Source organism: Mus pahari, chromosome 4 (genome assembly GCF_900095145.1).
Source record: "Mus pahari chromosome 4, PAHARI_EIJ_v1.1, whole genome shotgun sequence".
NCBI classification, from domain to species: domain Eukaryota; kingdom Metazoa; phylum Chordata; class Mammalia; order Rodentia; family Muridae; genus Mus; species Mus pahari.
In genome coordinates this window covers 88,202,395-88,225,021 of record NC_034593.1, presented here as the reverse complement: position 1 = coordinate 88,225,021, position 22,627 = coordinate 88,202,395, and the positions used below count along the sequence as shown (strand labels likewise).

Genomic DNA, 22,627 nt, shown 5'->3' with positions numbered 1-22,627 from the left:
CATAGGTGGTGACTCAGGAGAGCTGCACCCCTGAAGCTCACCGAACAACTTAACAGGAGAGGAGGAAGGGGCAACTGCAGAGAGAAGAATAAGTAAAAAAATGAAAACAACAAAAACAAAAACAAAACAATACTACTAAGGAGACACAAGGCCCTGGAATCAAACCCCAGCACCAGAAAAACCAACAAACAAAAACCTAAACACTAAAAAGCATAAAGGAAGGAAGCTGTTTCCCCGCCACCATGTTTCTTAAAGCTCAAGATGTAGCCTCGGAGACTACGAGTGACACCAAACCAAGTCCTCAGAGCAGCGTCACTGACCCGGGTCACAGGGCACACACCCCCTTCAGCCATGCTGGCACCTGCAGTACCCACCTGTGTAAGGCAACACACACTGGCAAGTGTAGCCGCTGACATCATCAAAGCAGGTTCCTTGGTTCAGACATGGGTTTGAGGCACACTCGTCTATATTCACCTGGCAGTTGTAGCCTGGAGGAGGAGGGGAAACACATACACACTGAAACTGTCAGCCTCAGTTACTCACCAGCTCCCCTGGTGGTTGTGAAAATTAGAAGTCGCAGAAATGGCACTCATTTCTTTGGGTCATGGGAGCACCTGCTCAATTCATTTTAGTTTGTGGTATCAGGCACACAGGCAATGGTTGGCCAAAACTGTGAAGGGAGGGCCTGACTCAGGTTTAACGCTCCTCCTTATGGAACTGGATTCTGCATAACGAGCTGAGCACTCGCTATCCTGAAAAGCTTGCTGCTCTACCTAAACATGGGCCCTTTAACAGGAAGTCTCTGGTCCATCAGAAAAAGGGCAAACTCATGAAGAAAAGTCCTGAAGTGCCCACTCTTCCACCCATGTAGTCTCTGCTATCAGTGGACTAGGTCCCAAAGCCTTAAAAATAGTTCTCCTATTTCAAGGCAGAAAATTTATTCCCACTAAAAAAAAAAAATCAAAAAGAAAAAGAACAGAGTGGGTCTAAGGCAGGTCCAGAATCCACACGTCTTTGCACCTCCAATGTGACCCAACAAGGCCCATAAAGATGGTGAAGCCAGAGTACTGTGAGCAGAAAGGAGCAGGGAGATGGCAGGCTCAGAGGGGCCCACAGCTCACTGAACAAACAGGGTTTGATTGTATATTCTCATTTCCCATGTGATAAACGGTAAGTAAGTTACAGTGAGACAAGACAAGACAAGACAAGACAAGACAAGACAAGACAAGACAAGACAAGAAAAGACAAGAAAAGACAAGAAAAGAAAAGAGCTTTTGAATCTACAAGTTTCCTGGCAAATATCATATAATACATCAGAACATTAGTGTCTGATGTAGAGACTTTCTCAGTCTGTCTGGTGTCATCTGGGTGTCCTCTCTCTGAAATACTTGGTATGTGTGCTGGACAGTTATGTTACTGTGATACACACTAAAACCATCTGACAGATGGAATCTCAATAAAGAAAATGCCTAGAAGATTTGGCTGTGTGCAAGCCTACAGAGCACTTCTTAATTAGTGATTGATGGCAGAGGGCCCAGTCATTATAGGTGGTGCCATCCGTGGGCTGGTGGTCCTGAGGTCTCTAAGTAGGCAGGTCGAGGAAGCCATGGGAGGCAAGGCAGCACCCCCCATGGCCTCTGCATCAGCTCCTGCCCCTGGGTTCCTGCCCTGTTTGAGTCCCGGTCCTGACTCCCTTCAATGATGAATAGTGATGCAGAAGTGTAAGCCAAACAAAGTGTAGCCCAGCTTGCATTTGGTCATTCATGTGTTTCAGATTTTTTTAGGGGTAGGATAGAGTGAGGATTCTTACAAATAAATAACAAGCTTCTTGAAAGATGTCATTGTGTCTCCTTCCAGTTATCCTCCTACACACAACTGAGAGTGACTTAATACAATCTGTTAGAGTAATACTGTACAAGAAATAGAGCCTCGTGACCTTTCACTTCATGCTGATATTTTAAAAGTTCCCAATTTTGGAAGACTCCACATTTGGAGTTAGGGATACTCAACCTGCAATCAAAATGAGTAGTTCTAAAAGACGCCAAAGTGTCAAATAGCCCAACTCAGGGAAAACTGATTGTAAAGTATTGTTGAAACATGTTCCTCTGCTATGGATTTTTCCAAAAGAACACAGGAAACTACGCGTCCAGAATAGCTCATGTGTGAGGATTTGCCGGAAAGGTCCTGAGCACAGCACAGGGCCCAATCCAGTAAGTATGACACTTTCACCTCACTTCTGAGAAGCTATCTGACTTATTGATAGAATCAAGCCTTGGCCAGGAAGCTTACAATTACACAGACACTGGAACCTAGGTTGTCATGTACCTAGATACCTAGCAGCATGTACCTTTACCCACATGCCCCTAAGTGGAGTCTTAACTGTTTGTTTTAAGTATTTTTGTCCCAACAATTTACCTCTCTGCCAAGCTGAAGGTAGAAAGATATCTACTCTTGTTTTTATTCCCCACGTCTCAGAAATACTAACTTCTCAGCATGTTTACTGTATTAGTAAACTACAACAAAAAGAAATGGAAACCAAGATGTGGACAGGTATACCACAAGGAAAGACAAACAGCGGGTATAACAAGCCGGGCCTTCATTTCACCTTTGAACCCCTTCTTGCAGGTACACCTGTAGCCATTCACCAGGTTATTACATGTTCCTCCATTCTGGCACGGGTTAGAAAGACACTCATTTTTGTCCACTTCACAGTTGACACCAACCCAGCCTGCATCGCAGAGGCACTTATAGCTGCAAGAAGACAGAGGTGTGACTATGTGGTCCAAAGGTACAACTGAGTCATAGGAGACACATACGAGATAGGTGAAAGCCAGTTTCATCTTTCCTTTGTCTGGTATTTTGAGGACAGAGTTTCACTCTGTTGCCCAGGCTGGCCTAGAACCACTATGTGGTATGTGGTCTAGGCTTGCTGCAAACTCATGGTAATCCTCCCGCTTAAGCCTCCCTAGCACAAAGATTACAGGAATTAGCGTATTTCTGTATTCCTATGGATCTACACTGGAGTCACCGTCACATGGTAAGAGTCATGAATCCATCTAGCATGTTCAGTTGGGAGACCTACATAGTGCTTCCCTGGATCATGAGGAAGCTGGTGAATTGCAAACACAAGCTATGGCTTGTCAAATATACTGGGGCAATCAGAAGGAAACATTAACATGGACACAGCTCAGAATGTCTAGTACAAACTAGACATCAGAAAATAAGCCTGCTGAGGATTGACTGGAGTCTTAACAGGTCCGTCACACTTTCTTCAGACCGAAAAAAGCCAAAAAGCTGAAGATACCTGAAACACATATAATATCTGACTTGAACATCGAGTGCTTAAGTGTAATATCAGATCAGGCAGAGAAGGGGAGCTGGGAAGTGGGGGAAGGATGGAGAGAGAGAGAGAGTGGAGGAGGGGAGAGCTGTGAAAGGGTGCTTTAAAGATCATCACGTTCTGGGTCAGAAATCTAGGGTAAGCCAGTAAGAAAACAAAGTTATCTAACACATTCTCCATTCTTTTAGGCTTGAGGCATGGCCATGCCCCTCACAGTGTCTAAGACACTCTTGTTCTAAAACCATCACATGCCACACAGCTCTGAGGGCATGCAGGCTGCAAATGCATTTTCCCAGGCTCCATGACAGAACAGGGATAGACTGTGTTAAGGTGCCTATGGGGTGTCAATCTAGAACACTCCTCAGATCTCAGTCCTGTAGTATAAAACACAACTGCTACATGCATGAATTCCTGGACCCTCCCGTGGGGTCCTCATTGATTACTTATGTAAAGGAGACAGTCCTTATTTCTCGAGTAAGTTCTCAGTCCAAGGAGACGGGCCAGCTTCTATAGACAAAGCGGTGATTTGAAAGACTTTGACACAGACCATCAAAACCTTTACCTAAATTTCAGGTCAAGTTCCCAACTGACAGACTGAAGCTATGGTGTTAGTGTTTCCTTCAGTTGGTTTTAAAAGCCAGCTGGGCCACCTGGTAAGTACTAGCTAGCACAGGGCAGCTACTCACCCATTGAGACCTCCAGTACAGTTTCCATGGATGCAGGGATTGCTCAAGCACTCGTTCACCTGTGAGTAGCAGCTGGGATGATGCGGTCCCTCAGGGCATATACACCGGAAACCATTCACGTCGTTGATGCACGTCGCACCCTTTCGACAGGGGTTGGAGGCACACTCATCAATGTCAATGTTGCACCTCTGCCCTGTAGAGGGGTCAGGGGCCATGTTACTCAAACTTAAATTCTCAAGGGACGGGGTTAGAATGATGAGACGCATATGCAGACACTCTCCACAGAGGCAGGCTGTAAGGTTCAAGGACTAACATGGAGAAGCACGTCACACCATGCAAGGAAGGCTCGAGGACCACTTGCTATTAATAAGGGAGGGAAGTTACTAATGACAGCAGATCGAAGCCACAGCACTCTCGGGTAGACTGCATCTAGCTTAGAACTTCAGAACTTCACAGGCATTAAGGAGAACACCAGATGTCACCAGAGACAGCTGCCCCCCTGGCACTGCCGTGGGTGCGTGCAGAGCTCTGCTTCACATGCATTCTGTCGCTTTTCCTCAGTCAAGATTTTTACATTTCTATCTCTGGTTAATCACAATTAGCTGGGATATGAATGGACTGCTAGTTTAATGTTAAACTGATTTAAAAAATAGACACTTTGGTTTCATTCTTAGAACAGAGTTAACCCACTTTCTTCCTCTGTAAGCAGTCTGTAAGCAAGCATTTACTGCCCTCCAGAAATTTAGAAAACACTTGGGTGACTCCCAGTCTAGACCAGTGGTTTTCAAACTTTACTGTACAAATGTCTCTTTGAAATGTGGCTTCTAGGGCTGGAGAGATGGTCCGGTGGTTAAGAATATTGACTGTTCATACTGAGGACCAGAGTTCAATACCCAGCACCCATGTTAGATGGCTCTCAAGTGCTCAGCTCCAGCTCAGGAAACCCAATGTCCTCTTCTGGCCTTCATAGGCACCAACAATAAACAAACAAACAAATAAGTTTTTTTTTTAAAACAGTGACAACAAATTTCTAGGCCGTATTGCCATAAACTGTGATGGTCTGGGCCTGCCAACCACATTTCATATGATTTATGTGGTTCAGATACCAGAGCCTCTAAAAATATAGGTACTGGCAGTACATGAAATTGCAGTGGTCATGGTCTTGCCAGTACACACCCACGGCTGAATTCTGAAGGCCTGTCTGTTATAGCCTTCATCACCGTTGTCTTATGCTGTACACAATACTATGAACTAAGCATACAAATGTCCGTTTATATTTCTAATAGTTGAGAATTAACATTCTCCCTATAGTATTGGGAATGAAATCTAGCAACTATCATGAAGGAATTTATGAACTTCAAGAACAGTGTTCTAAATCAGGTTTGAAGGTCTTTTTTAAAAATTAAGAAAGGATAATACTATATTTATTTAGTTCAAAAAGTTCCAAATAAAAGAGACACACCCTTTAAAGTAAGGCCTTAGCATGCACAGTGAACCATCTCTGGCGGCTCCTGTGGTAAAGACCCGCAGTCTGGGATAGCTGCCATTTTCCTCTGTATGTCTTGCCTCAGTCTTCCAAGTGTTCAACATGAGCCACCTCATTCTTTTTAATCTTTTTTTTTTCTGTTTCTTTTTCTTTTTGTTGTGGTACTGGGGATAAAACTTAGGATCTGCAAGCACTCTTCCACAGAGCTATGTTCCCAGCCCCTCATTTGCCTTTAAACAATTTCCAAGATAAAGTTTTAAGCCATTTTGATGTGAGTTTGCACCATCCCTACTTGTGCAGCCTGTATGTAGGTTGGCAGCTACTTCTGTAGTATTCTTCTGTAGTTGTCACACAGTGTCCACTGGGTATCAGAAATGGCTAGTGTCAGCTCTGCACCTTGTGGGGCTCAGCGTTGATCAACATGAGAATTACTGCGTGTTTCTTACTATCTATAGTAAATTAGGCGGTGTATAATAGATGACAGTGTGCTGTGCAGTGTGGACCTCGGGTTCTAGGCTGGATATGACAGCATGTTGCAGTGTGGACCTCGGGTTCTAGGCTGGATATGACAGCGTGCTGCAGTGTGGACCTCGGGTTCTAGGCTGGATATGACAGCAAGCTGTAGTATGGACCTCGGGTTCTAGGCTGGATATGACAGCATGCTGCAGTATGGACCTCGGATTCTAGGCTGGACAGCAGAAGTAGTCTATTCCTTTGCCAACATGTCCTGAGAACTTCTTCTGAGATAACTACTACCAAAGGATGAGAAAGAGGGTCCCGACCCTTGGAGGAGAGCATGTGCTCTCCGTAGCTCCTTGGCTTATCCAGCTGCATCTCTGCAGCCATATTTGTTAACTGAGGACTGAATAACTCCATTTATGGATGGTGAGGAGAATTTAGGAAGACAGTAGATCTGGAGGAGGCTGGGCTTTTTGCTTGTTTTCTGGAGACTGGTTTGTTTTACTTTTTGGGTTTTGTTGTTCTTGTAGTTTTGGTTTAGTTTTTGGTACTTGGGTTGGAACCCAGGGCCTCATGCATGCTGGGTAAGCACTCTACTACTGCGTTGTCTCTCTGCCCTGTTCTTGTTGTTTGTTTTTGTTGTTTGCTTTTTCACTTTTCATTCTGAAACAAGCTCTTACTAAGTTGCGCAGCTGACTTGAATTCAGTCTGTGGTCCAGGCAGACCTTGGACTTGTGGCCATCCTGCATGAGCTCCCACAACAGCTAGGATTATGGGAGTCTGCCACCAGGCTGTAATCCAAACACCACCAGAAGTTTTAGAAAATTAGGATCACATGATGCCTGACTTTGTCCCATGTAATGAGAACATGTAGAGCTCCTGGGAGAACAGGGAACAGCTTTAGGAAGAGAGGAGACAAAGGCCTCCCTCAGATATTCTAAAGCTCCTATGAAAACAGCAGGGGAAATGATTAAAATAAAATAGAAGGAAAAGCCCCAAATACTTCACAGTTATGGCTCATGACTCTTGGACATTTACAGCAACAGATTTACAAAACAGCCTCTTGAACTAGAGAACAGTTCCCAAGAAGGGGGCACCACCCAGCAACCAAAACATTCCATCTCTTGGTTATGTGGTTTCATGCTACACCTTATGTTTATTTTAGAGTATTTTTAGCCTATGTGCCCCCTCTTTGACCCTGTTGGCTTGTTAAATGTTAAAAACAGACAGAATATGATTCACTGACATTTAAAAAACTAAAACTGGTGAGAAGCTTTATATAAATCCCAGAAGAAACCGTAACAGGCCCCCACCTCTGCCATGCAATGGGAATGAGCCTGGGCTCTGGGGTCAGATGCCTGGGGAAGACCCCTGATTACTGGGAACATCACCCTGCGTCTCTGCTCTCTGCCCTCTCCTCAATACCACAGGAAGAGTAGCAGCTGTGCCAACTAAGTGAGATGAGACAGCATCTTGGTTCCTAGCTCAGAATAAGCCGTTCATACAAATTAGGGATTCTCTTCCCATTACACTTAACAGGTCTGTGTATTTAGTTAGCTCCCACATATTTGAGAGAACAGCTTTTAGGATGCCCAAATTTATCAGGCTACCTCAGTGGGTTGGGACATGAAACCTTCACCACACTGGCTTTTCAGTCACCAGGAAGAACGGAGGTCCACCAAAGCCACAAATGTTCCTGGCATGTCATACCATTGGCATAGAAAAACTGAGTACCTAGCACTCTCTTCACCTGGCTCTGACTGTCCTTAGGCTCTGCCAAAAGCCCTGAAGTGGGCTGCACAGCTGGGGAGCAGATAACCATAGGGTAGTTACTAAAGGGTAATATTATATATGTCTGCACATGTGTGGTAATGTCCAGAAAGAGCAGAATATACAATGTATCCTAACAATGGGACGGTTACCAAAATTAGGTGCCAGTGAGGGCCCAGGCTTCCTCTGGAGCCTCTACGATAATTTTTCAAGAAACATAAATGACAACGCTAATATTAACAAGGAAAAGGAAGAAGAGAGAATGTGTGGATTATACTTCACCTATACTTTCACACATGTGCAAACTCTCAGGAGGTTCATACCTAAGGAAGAGTCACAATGCAGAATAATTCGCATCTATTTTCTTTTCATGAGCAAAAAGATCTTGCTCACTGTAGCCAAACTATTTGGTGGTCTCAAGTTATGCCCTCCCCAAACAGGCTCCCAGAAGAGTTGAGACCCCCAGGGTGAGCAGCCAGTGTTTTCATGCATGTTTACCTTGGGCACAGCTTTACAGAAGGCACTGGCCTCTGCCTGCAGGGAAGCAAAGGTGGCTTTGCAGGCATTAACCCAAGCACGGGGATGGAAAGTTACCGTCTGCTAGGAAGTCTCAGGGAGTGAGACACACGTGACCTGAGATGCTAAAGGAAAGGCTGTGTTTCCACTTAGGAAGGTCTGGAACAGAGAAGTACCGACGCAGACGGCAAACCTTCCAGAGACGATGAGAAACAGGAAACAGGTGAAAAAGGGATTTTCACTTAGGGACCCTGTTCCCAGCTTGATGGGGCTAAAGGAGGCCCCCTCCAAAGACAAGGAGTGTTACCTGTGAATCCTGGAGAGCACACACAACTGTAACGATTGATGCCATCCACACAGGCTCCGTGCATACAAGGGTTGCTGGCACAGTCATCAAAATTAATTTCACAATTAAGGCCTGTAAAGAGACCCAGAGAAATGATTCTGTATTGCCACAGGAATGTCAGTACTTCCGCCTGCAGTGCTACTCAGTCAGAAGTCTGAAGGGAATCCAGGCCATCGAATAGAACAAAGCAATGCGTCGCCAAGTACAATCCACAGAAGCCAGGACTGAGAAGCGAAGAGGACCGGATTACTCATACTTAGCCATGATTTGTCCCTTCTACTCTGTTGTCATGGAAACGGCACAAAGGCAATATAGGCAAAACTGTCAGCATCTCTGCCAGTATCCAGGCTGCAGGCCCCAACCAGATGGACACATGTCTATATACCCACAGCCAAACAAACACATGCCCCTTCAGGCTTTGGTGAAGACAATAAAATCTGTCACTATGTAACTTGTTAACTCTCAGCCCTCAGGTTGAGAGAACCTTACAGACAGGAGGAGCAGCCATGGCCTGAACCATGAACTGAAACAGTGGCAGCCTACTGTTCTAGAATCGCATCTTAACTAAAACAAAACAAACAAAACAAGAAAACATATTGCATTCGTTAAAGTGCATCTAAGAAAGCTTTGTGGGATCCACAGACTGTTTTGTGGTATGAAAAGTGTAAAAGTAAAAACTCAAGTAAGAATACAAACAGATAAAGCTCCTAAACCAAATGTCACCATTTGAGCCACTCACCAACCGTACTATCTGTAAGTGATCAGATATTTGTTAATAATTACCACCTCTATGTTAGTTCCAGAATGTCATGCAGCCATGTTAATGAGGCTAACCACAATGACCATTAATGAGAGACAAGCTTCCATATTACTGTATGCAGGGGTGGGCCTTCTACTTCTAGCCTCCGGCCCCCAGTCCATGAAGCCCTAGCATACTAGTACAGCTCTAGTCCCTGGGGTCCTGGTTCAGTGAGCTGCCCACAAGCATCTCCAGTGACAGAGCAGCCCTCGGGGCCTCAGGTCTGCAGCTCTCCTCTCCCACGGTCTGGGTCTACTGTTCCTTAGAGCCCACAGGAGACTTCTATGCTGTTGCTGAATTCGCTGCTTTTCTGTTTTTTCTTCCTTATGCTAGATCAAGCCATTTTAGGTGATTTGGAACTCAAAAGAACTAAATATTTTAAGAGTTTATCATCATAAAGGACAGATGAGAGAAGATCCTAAAAATGACCGGGGACTCTCTCCCTTTGAGCACCCAGACAGTGGAAACCACAGAACGGTGAGCAAGCTGTGATGATTCCTTCCTTCCAAACATCAAACTACCAACAGAGACTGCGTGGTACCTGGATCAGAAATCGTTACTTCATGGCAGTCTATCCACACTGTCCCCTAAATGGACTTTCCAGCCAGGCCGGCAGCACCCGCCAGCTCCTTTCCACTAAACACAGACCAGCAAGTCTGTATGTTGCCTGCAGCTCTTTGCTCTAACTATTCAAACAGCTGCAGCAATGGGCCTGGCCTTCCTCTGCATGCTGCCTGCTGCAAACCATGAATATTAACTTCTTGCCTCTGTCCCCGAAGGAAAGTCTACCTGATACACTCTGGCACAAGGATATAATCCCAGAGGAAAATAAGTTCTTGCCAACCCACCACTCGCCAGGTTTCCAGCGTGTTTGTTACAATGAGGGAGACAGCAAGCCGAACACAGCCCCTCCATTCTAAAGGCCCCTATTGAACTGCTTGTAAATCTCTCACTTTTCCTTCGTACTGCAATTTCTCATGTCTGGGGACCAGCCCGGAAGCAAATTGCTTTTGGAAGGTTTCACAAAGCTCTATTCAGTCCTTTGAGGGAGTTATCTAAATGTGGGGAGGGGACCCACATTCTCAGCTGTGAAGGCATGGGATGTTTTTCGTATGCTTGAGCAATTCAAAAAGGACTTTGTTTTCAAACTTGGCATGTGTGAGGCCCTGGATGAAGACCAGGACCTTTGACAAGTTTGGAGAAATGGATTTGAAGGAACACAATAAAATCAGGGCAGCTCCCCACTCCCCTACCTCTGCCCCCTCCATAGGCCGACTTCCTTAAGTCCAGGATGAGCCCCTACAAATCACCCCATGTATCCAGTAGGCCCTCTGCTCAGAAAGGCTCACACTGGTTAATCTTCCACTCAGACATTTCCCTTTGATCTCTCACAGTATCCCTCTGTCTCCAGCTAAAGCTGTGTCCAAGATCGTGCCTCTCACAGGTAAAATGGAATTCAGGGAAATCTGTGAAATAAATGCAGCTGCCCAGTGAACTAGCTCCAGAACTCCTGAGAGGACAGAGCAGGCACTCGTCTAGCAAGCAGCCTCCCTCCAGGCTCAGGTGGCCTGCGAGGAGCCCGAGGCATTCAACTTTGCAACTACCAGGGTCTTACCTTTGCCTGAAATTCCCAAGGCCCCACCAGACACAGGGCAGGAAGAAAACTGTCACTTTTGGCTGACAATGACAAAGAGCAGGCCCTGGATGGAGGGACTGAGGGCGGGAGGGAGGGACTGTCCTACCTGATGTGCCCGGTTGGCAGTTGCACTGGTAACCATTCACCAGGTCAATGCAGCGTCCATCGTTCAAGCAAGGGCTGCTGTAGCATTCGTCAATCTGGTCACTACAGATGGCTCCCATGTACCCAGGGTTGCAGATGCAGGTATAGGAGTCAATTCCATCCTGGCACTGGCCATGGTGGCAAGGATCTGGGTCACAGTTGTCGATGTTCTCATCACACAACATGCCAGTGAAACCTGCAGAAGGAATTTTAGTGAGGAGCCTTGGAAACCAGGAAGCATGTGAGTCTACCCAAAGGCGGCCTGCCCAGCTGCCCTGCATGAGCCACGTCCTGAGCGATTTTCACAGCTGGCCCTGAGCAGTGGCCTTGACTGTCTGATTTAGAATTCGAGCTTGGGGACCGCGTGCTCACAGATTCTTGGTGGAGCCTGCAGAACCGATATGCCCCTGAGCCTGAGCCTAGGGTCCGCTGCTCTCTCCTCAGCCACACTGCTTCCTGGCCTGCAGGGAAGGAAGGCGCTCCACACTTCCTCTTTGCATGCTGCCTCTGAATCTCTCTCCTCCCAACACACAGGCGCTGACTATGACTTCACATATTCTGTCTTACAAATCCGAGTCTGGAGAGCAGAGATGGAGTCTCAGAGTCCTTCCAAGAGTGTTATGCTACTAATTTCTAAATAGGTACTCATTAAATGAAATGAATGATCCACTTATGACCCTCTGAAGACAATGAGAGAATTCCACAACTGAGGTATAACTTGATCCATGTCCCACTTCTTCCTAAAAAGGCCCCAGGAGGCCTCCATTTTATTGTTTAAATTTATTTTTAAATTATTATTTTTCAAATGGGTGGTGTGGGTGTGTACATAGCAGTCATGTGGAAGTCAGGGGACAACTATTGGGAGTAGGTTCCCTCCTTGCTCCCCAAGGTCTGGGAGTCAAATTCATGTATTTAGGCTTGTGCGGCAGGTGTTAGTTCCCACCGAGCACCTCAGCACCCTCCTGTCCCTTAAACATGAGATCTAGGATTTAAACCTCACTGCTGTGAAGTCATGCTCCACAGAAGCAGGCTAGAAACATCTAGAGCATCTCCAACAGGAGGCAATCGTTCAGCACCTACAACAGACATCAGCTCTGCACCACCATGGGAACAGAGTGTGCTCTCCTGAGAGAAATCAGAGGCACAAGGCCGACATGCTAAGAACCTGTTTCTAACTTATGCTCTGACTTTACTCATGACTTCGCTTGTTTGAGTGTCTGCCTGCCTATATGTATGCATGTGAAACGTGTGTGTGTGTGTGTGTGTGTGTGTGTGTGTGTGTGGTGCCCATAGAGGACAGAAGAGGGTGTCGGATTCCCTGAGACTAGAGTTACAGATGGTTGTAAGCTGCTATGTAGATGCTGAGAACCAACCCCAGGCCCTCTGCATGAGCAGCAAATGCTCTGGCTCCAGCCCTCTCTCCCCATAGCTTCTATCTCAGAACCAAATAAGGAAGAGGTTTCCTTTTTTAATAGCTTAAGACTTTCTCCATATTGATGACCTATGTTTCTGCACAGCAAGTGTGGTGTAGTCATTTAGCTCAATGAAACCCACTCCCAAGTGAGAAATATGGTCCAAGACCCAAAAATGTGTTATCAAAGCTTCTCAGAATACAGAATCAAATCATGCAGTGAGTACCTTCCTAGAGAGAGAGACACAGCCAACTCTCAAGGACATCTGTATTTGCACTGCACAAAGGTTTGACTCAGGAGACAATAGATGGACCCTGTAGAAAGCCTCAGTGAAGAACAGCTTTATTCTAGAATTCTCCTATTCCCAAGGAACCAGGGAAGCAAGCTAGAAGCTCACTGCTGCCCAAACCCTTTCCATAAACACACAGACACCAGCTGAACATGTGGGCAGAACTACTGTGTCATGACAATGAGCCAGGGGCTGCAGGTGAGGACTGTAAGAACAGCAGGAAGTCTGCAGCAAAAGCTCTAGCATGAGCCAGCCCCTGGCTGTTAGAGGAGGGCAGCACCCTTTATGTTCTACCTCCAAGCAGCTAGGGGAAGACAGTTGCCCTGCCAACAGAGGGGCCTCAAAGGGATGGGAGGGACTGACACTTACCTGTGGCACACTGGCATTCATAGCCATTCGGGTGATCGATGCACTTGGCCCCGTTCAGGCAGGGAGTACTGGAGCAGTCATCAATGTCGATCTGGCACACTGGCCCTGTGAAACCTGTAAGAGGCACCGAGGTGACACATATCAGAGACTGACCCATCTTCCTTTACTGAAACAGTGGGTTGAATCACTGGCAGAGCATACGCCAAGGGGTCACCAAGGCAAAGCTCGGAGGTCAGAGGCACTGGGGTTCTACCCGACTCCCAGGTCCATCTCCAGGGGAAGCAAGAGGAACTGAGACACTACTGAAAGATGGAGTCTCAAACCAGTAACTGTATCCCCAGACTGAAAGGATCTTCATTTTGGAGGTTAAATAGAAAAGCCACTGTCCACAGCAGACAGCTGGCATGCCTTCAACATCAGCAGAGGCACAGGACCTTGGAAAAAAATCTAATGTGTGTTGCCGGCCCTGGACTTAATGGAATAAATGTCTTGGGATTTAGGAATGACTCATGAGGAGAAAATAAAATCCTGAGCTTCTGTGAGGTGTGAGCACTCTGAAATATACACACAGACAGGAAGGTCAGGGGCCATTCGAGAACAGGCTTGGACTTCAGGCCACAGAAGGCTTGGAAGACATACTGGCTGAAACCGTTCCCCACCTCGGCATACACACAGTCTCTTCCCAAGTAGCCACTTTAATGACTTCCTCATGCTCGGCCCACACGCACTCACTCCCCCTCCCCTTCCTGTGGTCAGCTGGCTTGGGGTTTTGGAGAACACAGGGGCAGGTGGCGGGCAGGCACTTACCAGGGGGACACAGACACTGGAAGCGGTTGACTTTGTCCACACACTGCCCATTGTTCACACACGGGTTGCTCTGGCATTCATTCACCTCCAGCTCACAATGCACACCTTTGAAACCTGCACAAATGGACCACACATGCAGTTCAGACAGAAATAAAGGGACATTCCAGCCAAGGAAGCAAAAAAGTACAGAGAGAGCTAAAAACCTCTGCAAGCATGAGAAGCTCTTCAAAGAAAAAGAGTCTTCGCTATGATAGAGTGGTCCCTGTAGTGTACAAAATGTAGATGCTGTAAGACATTTTTGCCAGTGTGAAGAATGGGCAGAGGTACGGACGTGAAATCCCCTCCCAGGCTCATGTGCCTGAACACCCAGTCCCAGCTGGTGCAGTGTGAGGCGGTGAGGACAGCTGTGGGAGAGATGGGGCCTAGCTGGTAGACTGGCAATGGGACCTGAGGACAATAGTTAGTTTTGCTTTTGTTTCTGTTATCTCTGCTTCCCAACCCAACAAAATATGAGGAGCTGCCACCACATGCCCTGCCCCACGTCTTCCTCTGCCACGATGGACTGACTTGCCTGTGGGACTTAAATTGGTTCTGTCAGGTATGTTACCACAGCAACAAGAAAAATGACCAATGCAAGGATACACCCCAGGACACAGCATGCAAACCAAGACTCCCACATTCTGGCCAACTTTTAGTTTCTGGACCCCTTCCCCACTGCCTTCCTAAGACCAGCTGAAGGGGTGCAACTTGGGATGCAGGTCAGGATTAGGAGGAGCTCCTTCCGAGGCTAGAGTGCTGGCTTCCATTATTAATGGAAGAGCTGACCTGTGCTGTCACATCATTCTGTCTTTGTCCACTGAGGAGTTGCTCCAGGACACAACTGAGCTAGGGTCTCATTCTGGGTAAGCAGCAGATGCTTACATTAAGTGTGGCTAAAGACTAACTCTGTAAGTGAGATGGGATGGCGCATGTGAGCATCAGAGCATCAGCACACTCCATGTTTAGAGGGTTCTGGTGGGAAACGGCTCCGGAGGCTTCTCACTGTGCGAAGCTGGAGCCTGACGCAGTGTTCCTGTCTGACTTGGTCTGCTCTGCTCTGACCACCCCAGTTGTCTCCTACTTTCTCTGCAGGGGTCCTGGGCTCAGCTCTGCTCAGTCAGCTGGGGAACCCCACGCTGGCTCAGTGCATGGAGTCGGTGAGTCCTGTCAGCACAGCTGACCAGACCTCCTTACCTGGCATGCACAGACAGGTGAAGCCTCCGATCTTATCCAGGCAGGTGGCATCATTCTGGCAGGGGTCTGAATGACACTCATTGATGTCCATCTCACAGCGAGGCCCTGCGTAGCCCTTCAGACACTCACAGTGGAAGGCGCCATCTGTATTCACACACTTTCCTGCATGCTCACAAGGGTTACTGTTGGCTGTAACACATAAGAACCAGTTAACAGGACCAAGCACTTGCCAGAGCTCCCACAAAGGTGGATAACAAAGGGCAGACTGGAATTTACAACACAAGGGCCCATTTTAAACAAGCTAACTCTTTTCAGGTTTATTTGTTAACTTATAAGAAGAAATGACAAAAGTGATCTCCAAATGTGTGCTGTTTATTTTTAAACTCTTACTGAGATAGGACTTTATATTAATTTTATTTATTTATTTTTAGCTATGTGCATGTATGTATGTCTGAAACCAGAAGATGAGGTCATATTCCCTGGAGCTAGAGTTGCAAAGAATTGTGAGCTGCCTGATGTGGGTGCTGGGAATTGAACTTGGATCCTTTGCAAACACAGTACATAATTAACAGCTGAGCCATCATCCCAGCTTAGGAGTGTCTACTAAGAATCAAGTCTAGTCCTGCCATTGCACCGCATTCCCAGAATGCACGTACAGGAAAGGTTGATTGTAAATTACCTGTGTAGAACAGGAATAAGAAATCAAGGTTTGGGTGTAACACCTGCTAACGTACAAAACACTCCTGTTGCAGCACTTGCTGAGCCGACACACCTCCAAGTCCAGAAGAGATGCCCGACACTCACCCATAGCACACTCATCCACGTCTTCTGTGCAGTCAGCGCCCTTGTAGCCCTGGGGGCAGGTGCAAATGTACTGCCCATTCAGGGGGTTGGTGTCACACAGTGCCCCCTTGTGACAAGGGTTGCTGATACAGGCGTCATCCAGATGGCACAGTAGACCTGTCTCAGGGTAGAGCAAGAGAACACACACACGCAAAATCTCTCTTAGAGAAATGCTTTTTCTTCATCAAAAGCAGGAGAACCAAACTTAATATCAAGATCCGGAGGCAACATTCCCTTCACCTGATCCTACACTAGGGACATGCCACAGCCCTCAGCTGCCGCTGACAACCTGGGCGCAGGCGAGTGCTCTGTGCCAGAGCTCTCAGGGCAGGGCTTGCATTTGTGGAAGAACACAGGAAAATGGAGATACCCTGTGGAGAGTCCCAGCATGAGCAAACAAAAATACCAGATTTCCAATTAAATCTGATTTTCTGGTAGTGTTCACATAAGTATGTGTCAAATACTCTGTGCTTCCAGCATCTTCCTTCTCCAATGTCACACTCCCTAGTGACTACGGGCTCACTGGCATCTCACTAGCCTCAGAGCTGAGCACCACCTGTCTATTCTCCAGCACCCAAGGAATCACATCAGCACATTCCTGGATCAGGTGCCAGGGGAAGGGGATGGGGACCTGCCAAGTGCCCAGGCATGAGGAATTGAAGCAGGGAGGCATTCGGCTTCCTGCTCTGCAGAGTTCTGGAGGGAACCGGATTTTCCAGTCTGCATTGGCCAAGGCTTCTTCCACAAAGCTAGAGGTGTGGCTTTGGGAAAGGCAGAAATATTAGGATGTCTCAAGGCTGCCAGGCACAGGTTTCTTGACTGAGCTATCTTCTTCTAGTTGGTTTGCCTGCAGTGCTTGGCTACTCCTAAAACTAGATGCTGTCCAGAAAACAAGGTGACCTGTGCCCTCTAAAGAGTTCTTCCAAAGAGACTCTTAGAGGCACACTCTTCTGAATAAATGGGTATGTCATTTACACTGTCTCCTTGAGTCCACGGATTGGCCATCTAGTCTGGATTTCTGAGGTGCTTCTCTGGCCAGAGTCTTGAGGGATTCTACTGGAGCAGAATGTCTAGGGAAGATGACTAGCCCTTCACTACCAGACTGCATTCCAGAATGGTCTTGTGTGATTCCCTCCTCAGATAGCAAAAGCACAGGTGCCAAAGGGAAGAGAAGGTCAGAGTGTGCATGCTCCGGCCTCTGCCACCTCCAGCTCAGTTGTACTGTTGGCCTTACCCGCCTTTCCCTCCGGACATAGGCAGGAGAAGGAGGCCACGCGGTCAATGCAGGTGGACCCTGGCGTGCAGGAGGCATAGGCGCAGTCATCGATGTTCTCGCTGCAGTCATCTCCGCTCCAGCCATTCACACACACGCAGCCGTAGCCTCCATTGCGGTTGGTGCAGGTGCCTCCATTCTGACAAGCGTTGGGCTGCAACAGACACTCGTCCACATCTTCTGTGCAGAACTGCCCTGTGGGGGGAAAGATGCTGGGTTAGGACCCTTAGGTCATAAATGATTGGCACCCTAACAGCCCTTCATTAGGCTGCCTGAGGCTGATGTAAATGGTACCTACAGCAATCTGTGTCCTCTTATGAAATTTAAGGTGACCCTGAGTTATCCAAATAACACTTATCCGAACAGAAATGGCCTTTCTCGAAGCTCTGGCAACATGAAAACTTATCCAGCTAGCCAAACTCTGTAGGTGCCTTGTCTTAGCTAAATTCTTGGGCCAAGAAATAGAAAAGTAGGGCTAAGGGGGCAGCTCAGTCATTCAGAGCACTCACTGGCCACTCTCTGAGATACCAGCACCCACAGAGTGGCTTCACAGCTGTGTGTAACTCAGTTCCAGGGGATCTGATGCCCTCTTCTGGCTGGCCTCTGAGGGTTTACATGTGGTGCACAGACATACATGCAAACAAATACACATAAAAAGAAAGGAACGGAGGGAGGGAGGAAGGAAGGAAAGCAAACAGGCAAGCAACTGAAAGTGGACAGAGCAAGGAGAGACGTGGATGGTGCCCATGTCAGTGCTCTGGCTTCCACACGGTACACACATCTCACATAGCAAAGACCACTGGAAAAGGGTCCTGGCTATCTCTCATGAATTCTCACAAAACAGACTGTAACATTTTTAAAAGTGAGGATGAGCAAGAATAAACAAAAGCCTATGTAAACTACAGATGTGACAGAAAAAGGCACGAAGAATGAAACTGGAGCACAGTGTCTCGCCCCAAGGGCATGGTTCACCCAAGTGTCTCACCCCAGGGGCACGGTCCACCCAAGTGTCTCACCCCAGGGGCATGGTCCACCCAATGCCACAGGAGCTGAGTGAGGCCCACTGTGTCGTCCAACAGAGCACTGAAGGACCACTGCTGGGCATGCACTCCTACAGATGTGCTATGAGTGCTGGCTACGATGGGGACTGAACTGGTGGAAGGATCCTGGGCACAGAATAAGGGAATGTTTTGTGTTCCTTACAACAAGGAGTTCATGATCCACAAAAGCAGTTTAGTCTCAGACCACCTCGATTATAAAACAAATTACTAAACTGGTCTTCTTGAAACTATTTTAAAACCAGTTTTTGCTTCAAAGGCTACTAAAATTAGACTATCTTAAATTCTCTAAACCTTAACAAATTCTAAAACCAAACAACAACAAAATGTCATTCATTCCCCCTTAATAAATAAATAAATAGATAGATAAATCCCTCAGTGATCAATTGAAGGGGGCATTCTGATTAGGAATCTACTTATGAAAAAAAAAAAAAGCACAGCATGCTTGAATTTTAAAATACTAAAGCCTGGTGACGCACACCTTTAATTCCAGCACTTGGGAGGCAGAGGCAGGCAGATTTCTGGGAGTTTGAGGCTAGCCTGGTCCACAAAGTGAGCCTAGGACAGCCAGGGCTACACAGAGAAACCTTGTCTCCAAAGCAAATTTATTAGATTAATTTTAATTAATTAAAAAAATACTAAAGCTCCCCACAGTCCCCAGAATACCTAAGTCATATATCTACAGAAGGCCCACACTATGCCCAGCTGTGGCATCTTCACTTCATGCTTGTGCTAAATGAGTCTGACCACCCACACTTCAGCCTGGGTTGGCCTTCACCCTCTCTACTATAAAAGCAATATAACTGTCTCTTGCTTAGTTACCTATTCTTCTCCTGCTCCCTCACTGCAAACAGTCTGTCTGGGGCTTCTCGTGTCTTTGCAGCAGAGGCCATTACCTTGCCTGACAGGATGGACGTGGATGTCTGGGGTCTCCCCTAAGAGACCTTCCCGCTCCTCCCCTTGCTTCACTTGCAGGGCTTCTGAGAGAGTGTTTATGACTACCATGGTCTGGCCCTACTGCTGGATGCAGGGTGGCATCTGATCCAAGGTACATCACTGTGTCTCTTCCCATTACTGGACTGAAAACACCCTGCCACAGGACTGAGTGGCTAAGGCTGGTCAGCAGGGAAAGTGGTAAGTGTCAAGTATAATATCATCACAGCACTCAGACTGCTGGCTCCTGTCGCTCGTGAGTCAGCTGACTGTGAGTCCACCCATCAGCACCCAGTTCTGAGCAGGCTCCCGAAAGGAGGTTCTACCGATTGCTACCAGAAGTACCAATGACTCCAGACAGACTAATTGAGAAGGGAGGGAGTAAGGGAGCCAACAAGTGAAAGAGAAAAGCAATGAATGAATGAATGAATGAATGAATGAATGAATGAATGAATGAATGATGGGGTGAATGAGTGAGGTAGTTAACAACGTGGTGAAAGATCAAATGAGTGAATGACTAAGGAAGAAGGGGAAGGAGGAAGTGATGAAGGGAGAGGAGAGGAGGAAGGGAAGGAGGGAGAGAAGATGGGAGGTGTACAGAATGAAGGGAGAGGAGCTGAGAAAAGGGAAGAGCGAGAAAGCAAGAGAGCGAAGGTGGAAGAGCTCAGAGTGCAAACACCCACCCCAGGATAGATGCTGTCACTCGGTACAAAACATTTGCTCCCTTACACTTCTAGCAAAAATGCTACTTCAAAGAATGACAGCTGTGTTATTAGGATTCAGGCGGGGCTGAGAAATAAATACATGACCACAAAGTAGGTAAAGAGCTGTTGTAAACTGGGTAATTGCTGAGTCTAGCCCATTGCACTTACACTAACGCAGTTGGCTGTGCTGCCCCTGAACCTCGCTGACGTGTGGAATGCGAGCATGGTCCGTGTCACCATTCTTTAGTGAGGCCCTGAGATAAATCTGGGTATGAGACACTGTTGTGTTTAAAAATATATTTTATACATACTATCGTAAGAGAGACTGGGTAAGAAAGAAAAAGTAGGTAAAATAATATTTCCTTGGGAAAGAAACCTGACACTCTTGGGAAACGATAGTAATAGCTGGATTGTCTATAATGAAGCAGACATTGTGAGCTGCCACCCAAACCATGTCATTTGTAACTGAACGGCAGGCTCAGAGGAGTCCCTGGCAGGCAGCAAGGGCAGGAAAGCTGGGATTGTAACTGGTCCACCTTGCACTAAACTTAACACAGACTTGTGGTGTGCGTGGGCTGGGATCAGACCAGCGCTACAGGCTGCACCTTCCCAAGGGCACAGGCGTGCGGGGGTGGGGGTGGGGGTGGGCTGAGATAGGATGAGAGAGAGAGAGAGAGAGAGAGAGAGGGGGGGGGGGGGGGGTAAGAGGGGATGTAAAGACTAAGACCATGAGTCACTCTGCTGGATTAGGGGAAACTTACAGCAGCAACGCACTGCCTCAAATGGAAGCATGTTTGAGGGGTGAGCAGCTCACGGCTGCTTCAATGAGGCTGTATCTATATGTCTATTTGATACTGCTAGTTAGACATGAAACCAGACATCTAAGGGCACCCCAGCTTAGAAGTGATTTTCTGCAAACCAGATCATTTTTCTCTTAGGTTGTAGGACAAGAACCTCCTAGACTCCTTTCTGATAGATAGTTCTTTCCCTCTCCCTCATATAAGTCTGTCACCAAGCTTTATGGTCAAAGATGCTGAAAATGGTAGCTCTCTGAAACTTCCAAAAGAATGTCTCCTAGGACACCGCACTTCGTGTCCACATCTGCTTTGAGCAGGAGAAAACCCAGGCAGAAAGAAGCCCACAGTGAGAGAGCGTGAGGGTCGGCAGTGAGGAAGCTTCCCAAGCCCAGGAAGCAAGGTCACCAAAACCGTTACCATGCCAACTCCAAACCCATCCCCTCCCCCGCCCAGGGGCTTTTGTGGCAGTACTGGGGAATTGAACCCAGCACCTTGCACATGCTAATCAAATGCTCTACCACTCAGCTACATCTTCAACCTTGGTCCCTGCCCCAGTTCCTAAAGTCCAGTGAGAAGGCCCAGCTGTCTGAGATAAAGGCCATCCTTGTGAAGGCAGCAGAGCAGACAGAGGTCATGAGAGATTAGGATGGGAAAATTACGGCACTCAAAGGGACACTGGCTGTATGCTCGACTCTTCTCATTCCCCTCCGGAACACTGTGCTTGCCTTTGTGGGAGGAAGGAGGCTTCCTTCAGAAGGAAGACACAACACAGGCAGGTCAAGAAGACAGCAGATGAATGCAGGGTACTACTCTCCCACTGGAGGTTTGAAAGGCTGGAGATGGTTTAAGACTTTAAATCTGAATATGACCTGATGTAACAGGTAAAGAACAGTTGGGGGAAGACATGATTGACAGTAAAGGCTAATCATCTGTGAATACAGACAGGACAAGGACAAGTGACGCTTATCAGGAAGACAGCGAGAATACTAAGTCACAAGCTACCTAGCAAATCAAAGTGTGCAGTGGGAAGGGAGCCTTGTGTTGTTGCCCGGCCCCGTCTTGGCAACCCTGTCATCGGGGTCAACACAAACCACGCTGTGAACTCCCTGAGTCGATGGTACAGAGTTCAGTGAGGCAAGTCTTCAGAGCACAATAATCACCCCGTAGTAATTTTCACTTGGAGATGCTGCAGGCTGCCACCACTTAACCCGGGGACCAGAGCAATGGGCTGCTCAGGCCCTCTCCGATTCCCTCGGGCAGAAGGAAAAGAGTAGGGCTTGGCTTTCTAACACGGCCCCAAGGGGCCCAGATCCATCTGGTCTGAGACATCACACTCACCAGTCTGCAGCTGGTGGATACTCTAAACACCGACACCAGCTGAAGCTACTGAAAACTTTCTGGCTTGTCCCTGTACGTACTGTCACACAAGCCTAGCCCTCCCCTTCAGACATCAGCTCTGACCAACAACAGCTTCCGGCAGCTTGTCCAATGCTGGGGTTTTTCCTATGGCAGGGCTCTGCACATCCTATGCTCTCTACCCCTTCCGACTGCAGGGTTAGCTACTCACCATCCCTCAGACCTTGCTTGTGACTCAGCCATCCCTCCACATGCCCATCTCCCGGAGACTCGCCACTGACGCTATTCCAATCATCTGTCCTGGCATCTGGCGAAGCTGAACTTTATCCCACGACTCTCATCCCTCCTCCCATTAGGCTACAGGCTTCACA

At 47.4% G+C, this 22,627-nt stretch overlaps 1 protein-coding gene across 2 annotated transcripts in view; it reads right to left on the bottom strand.

Moving 5' to 3' along the window:
* The window catches only part of Notch2 (notch receptor 2), a 134,685-nt gene that overhangs the window by 33,431 nt on the left and 78,627 nt on the right, over positions 1 to 22,627 (bottom strand). Inside the window, exons 6-15 of one of the 2 annotated variants that reach the window (XM_021195250.2) lie at positions 17,370 to 17,603; positions 16,097 to 16,252; positions 15,293 to 15,481; positions 14,060 to 14,173; positions 13,253 to 13,366; positions 11,145 to 11,378; positions 8,565 to 8,675; positions 4,027 to 4,219; positions 2,606 to 2,751; positions 375 to 488 (exon numbers count right to left, since the gene is read on the bottom strand). In XM_021195250.2, the coding sequence (XP_021050909.1) occupies positions 375 to 488; positions 2,606 to 2,751; positions 4,027 to 4,219; positions 8,565 to 8,675; positions 11,145 to 11,378; positions 13,253 to 13,366; positions 14,060 to 14,173; positions 15,293 to 15,481; positions 16,097 to 16,252; positions 17,370 to 17,603 (1,605 nt within the window). Of the gene's footprint in view, positions 1 to 374; positions 489 to 2,605; positions 2,752 to 4,026; positions 4,220 to 7,805; positions 8,451 to 8,564; positions 8,676 to 11,144; positions 11,379 to 13,252; positions 13,367 to 14,059; positions 14,174 to 15,292; positions 15,482 to 16,096; positions 16,253 to 17,369; positions 17,604 to 22,627 lie in introns of those variants that run through there. The other variant, XM_029538070.1, reaches the window with a different exon arrangement.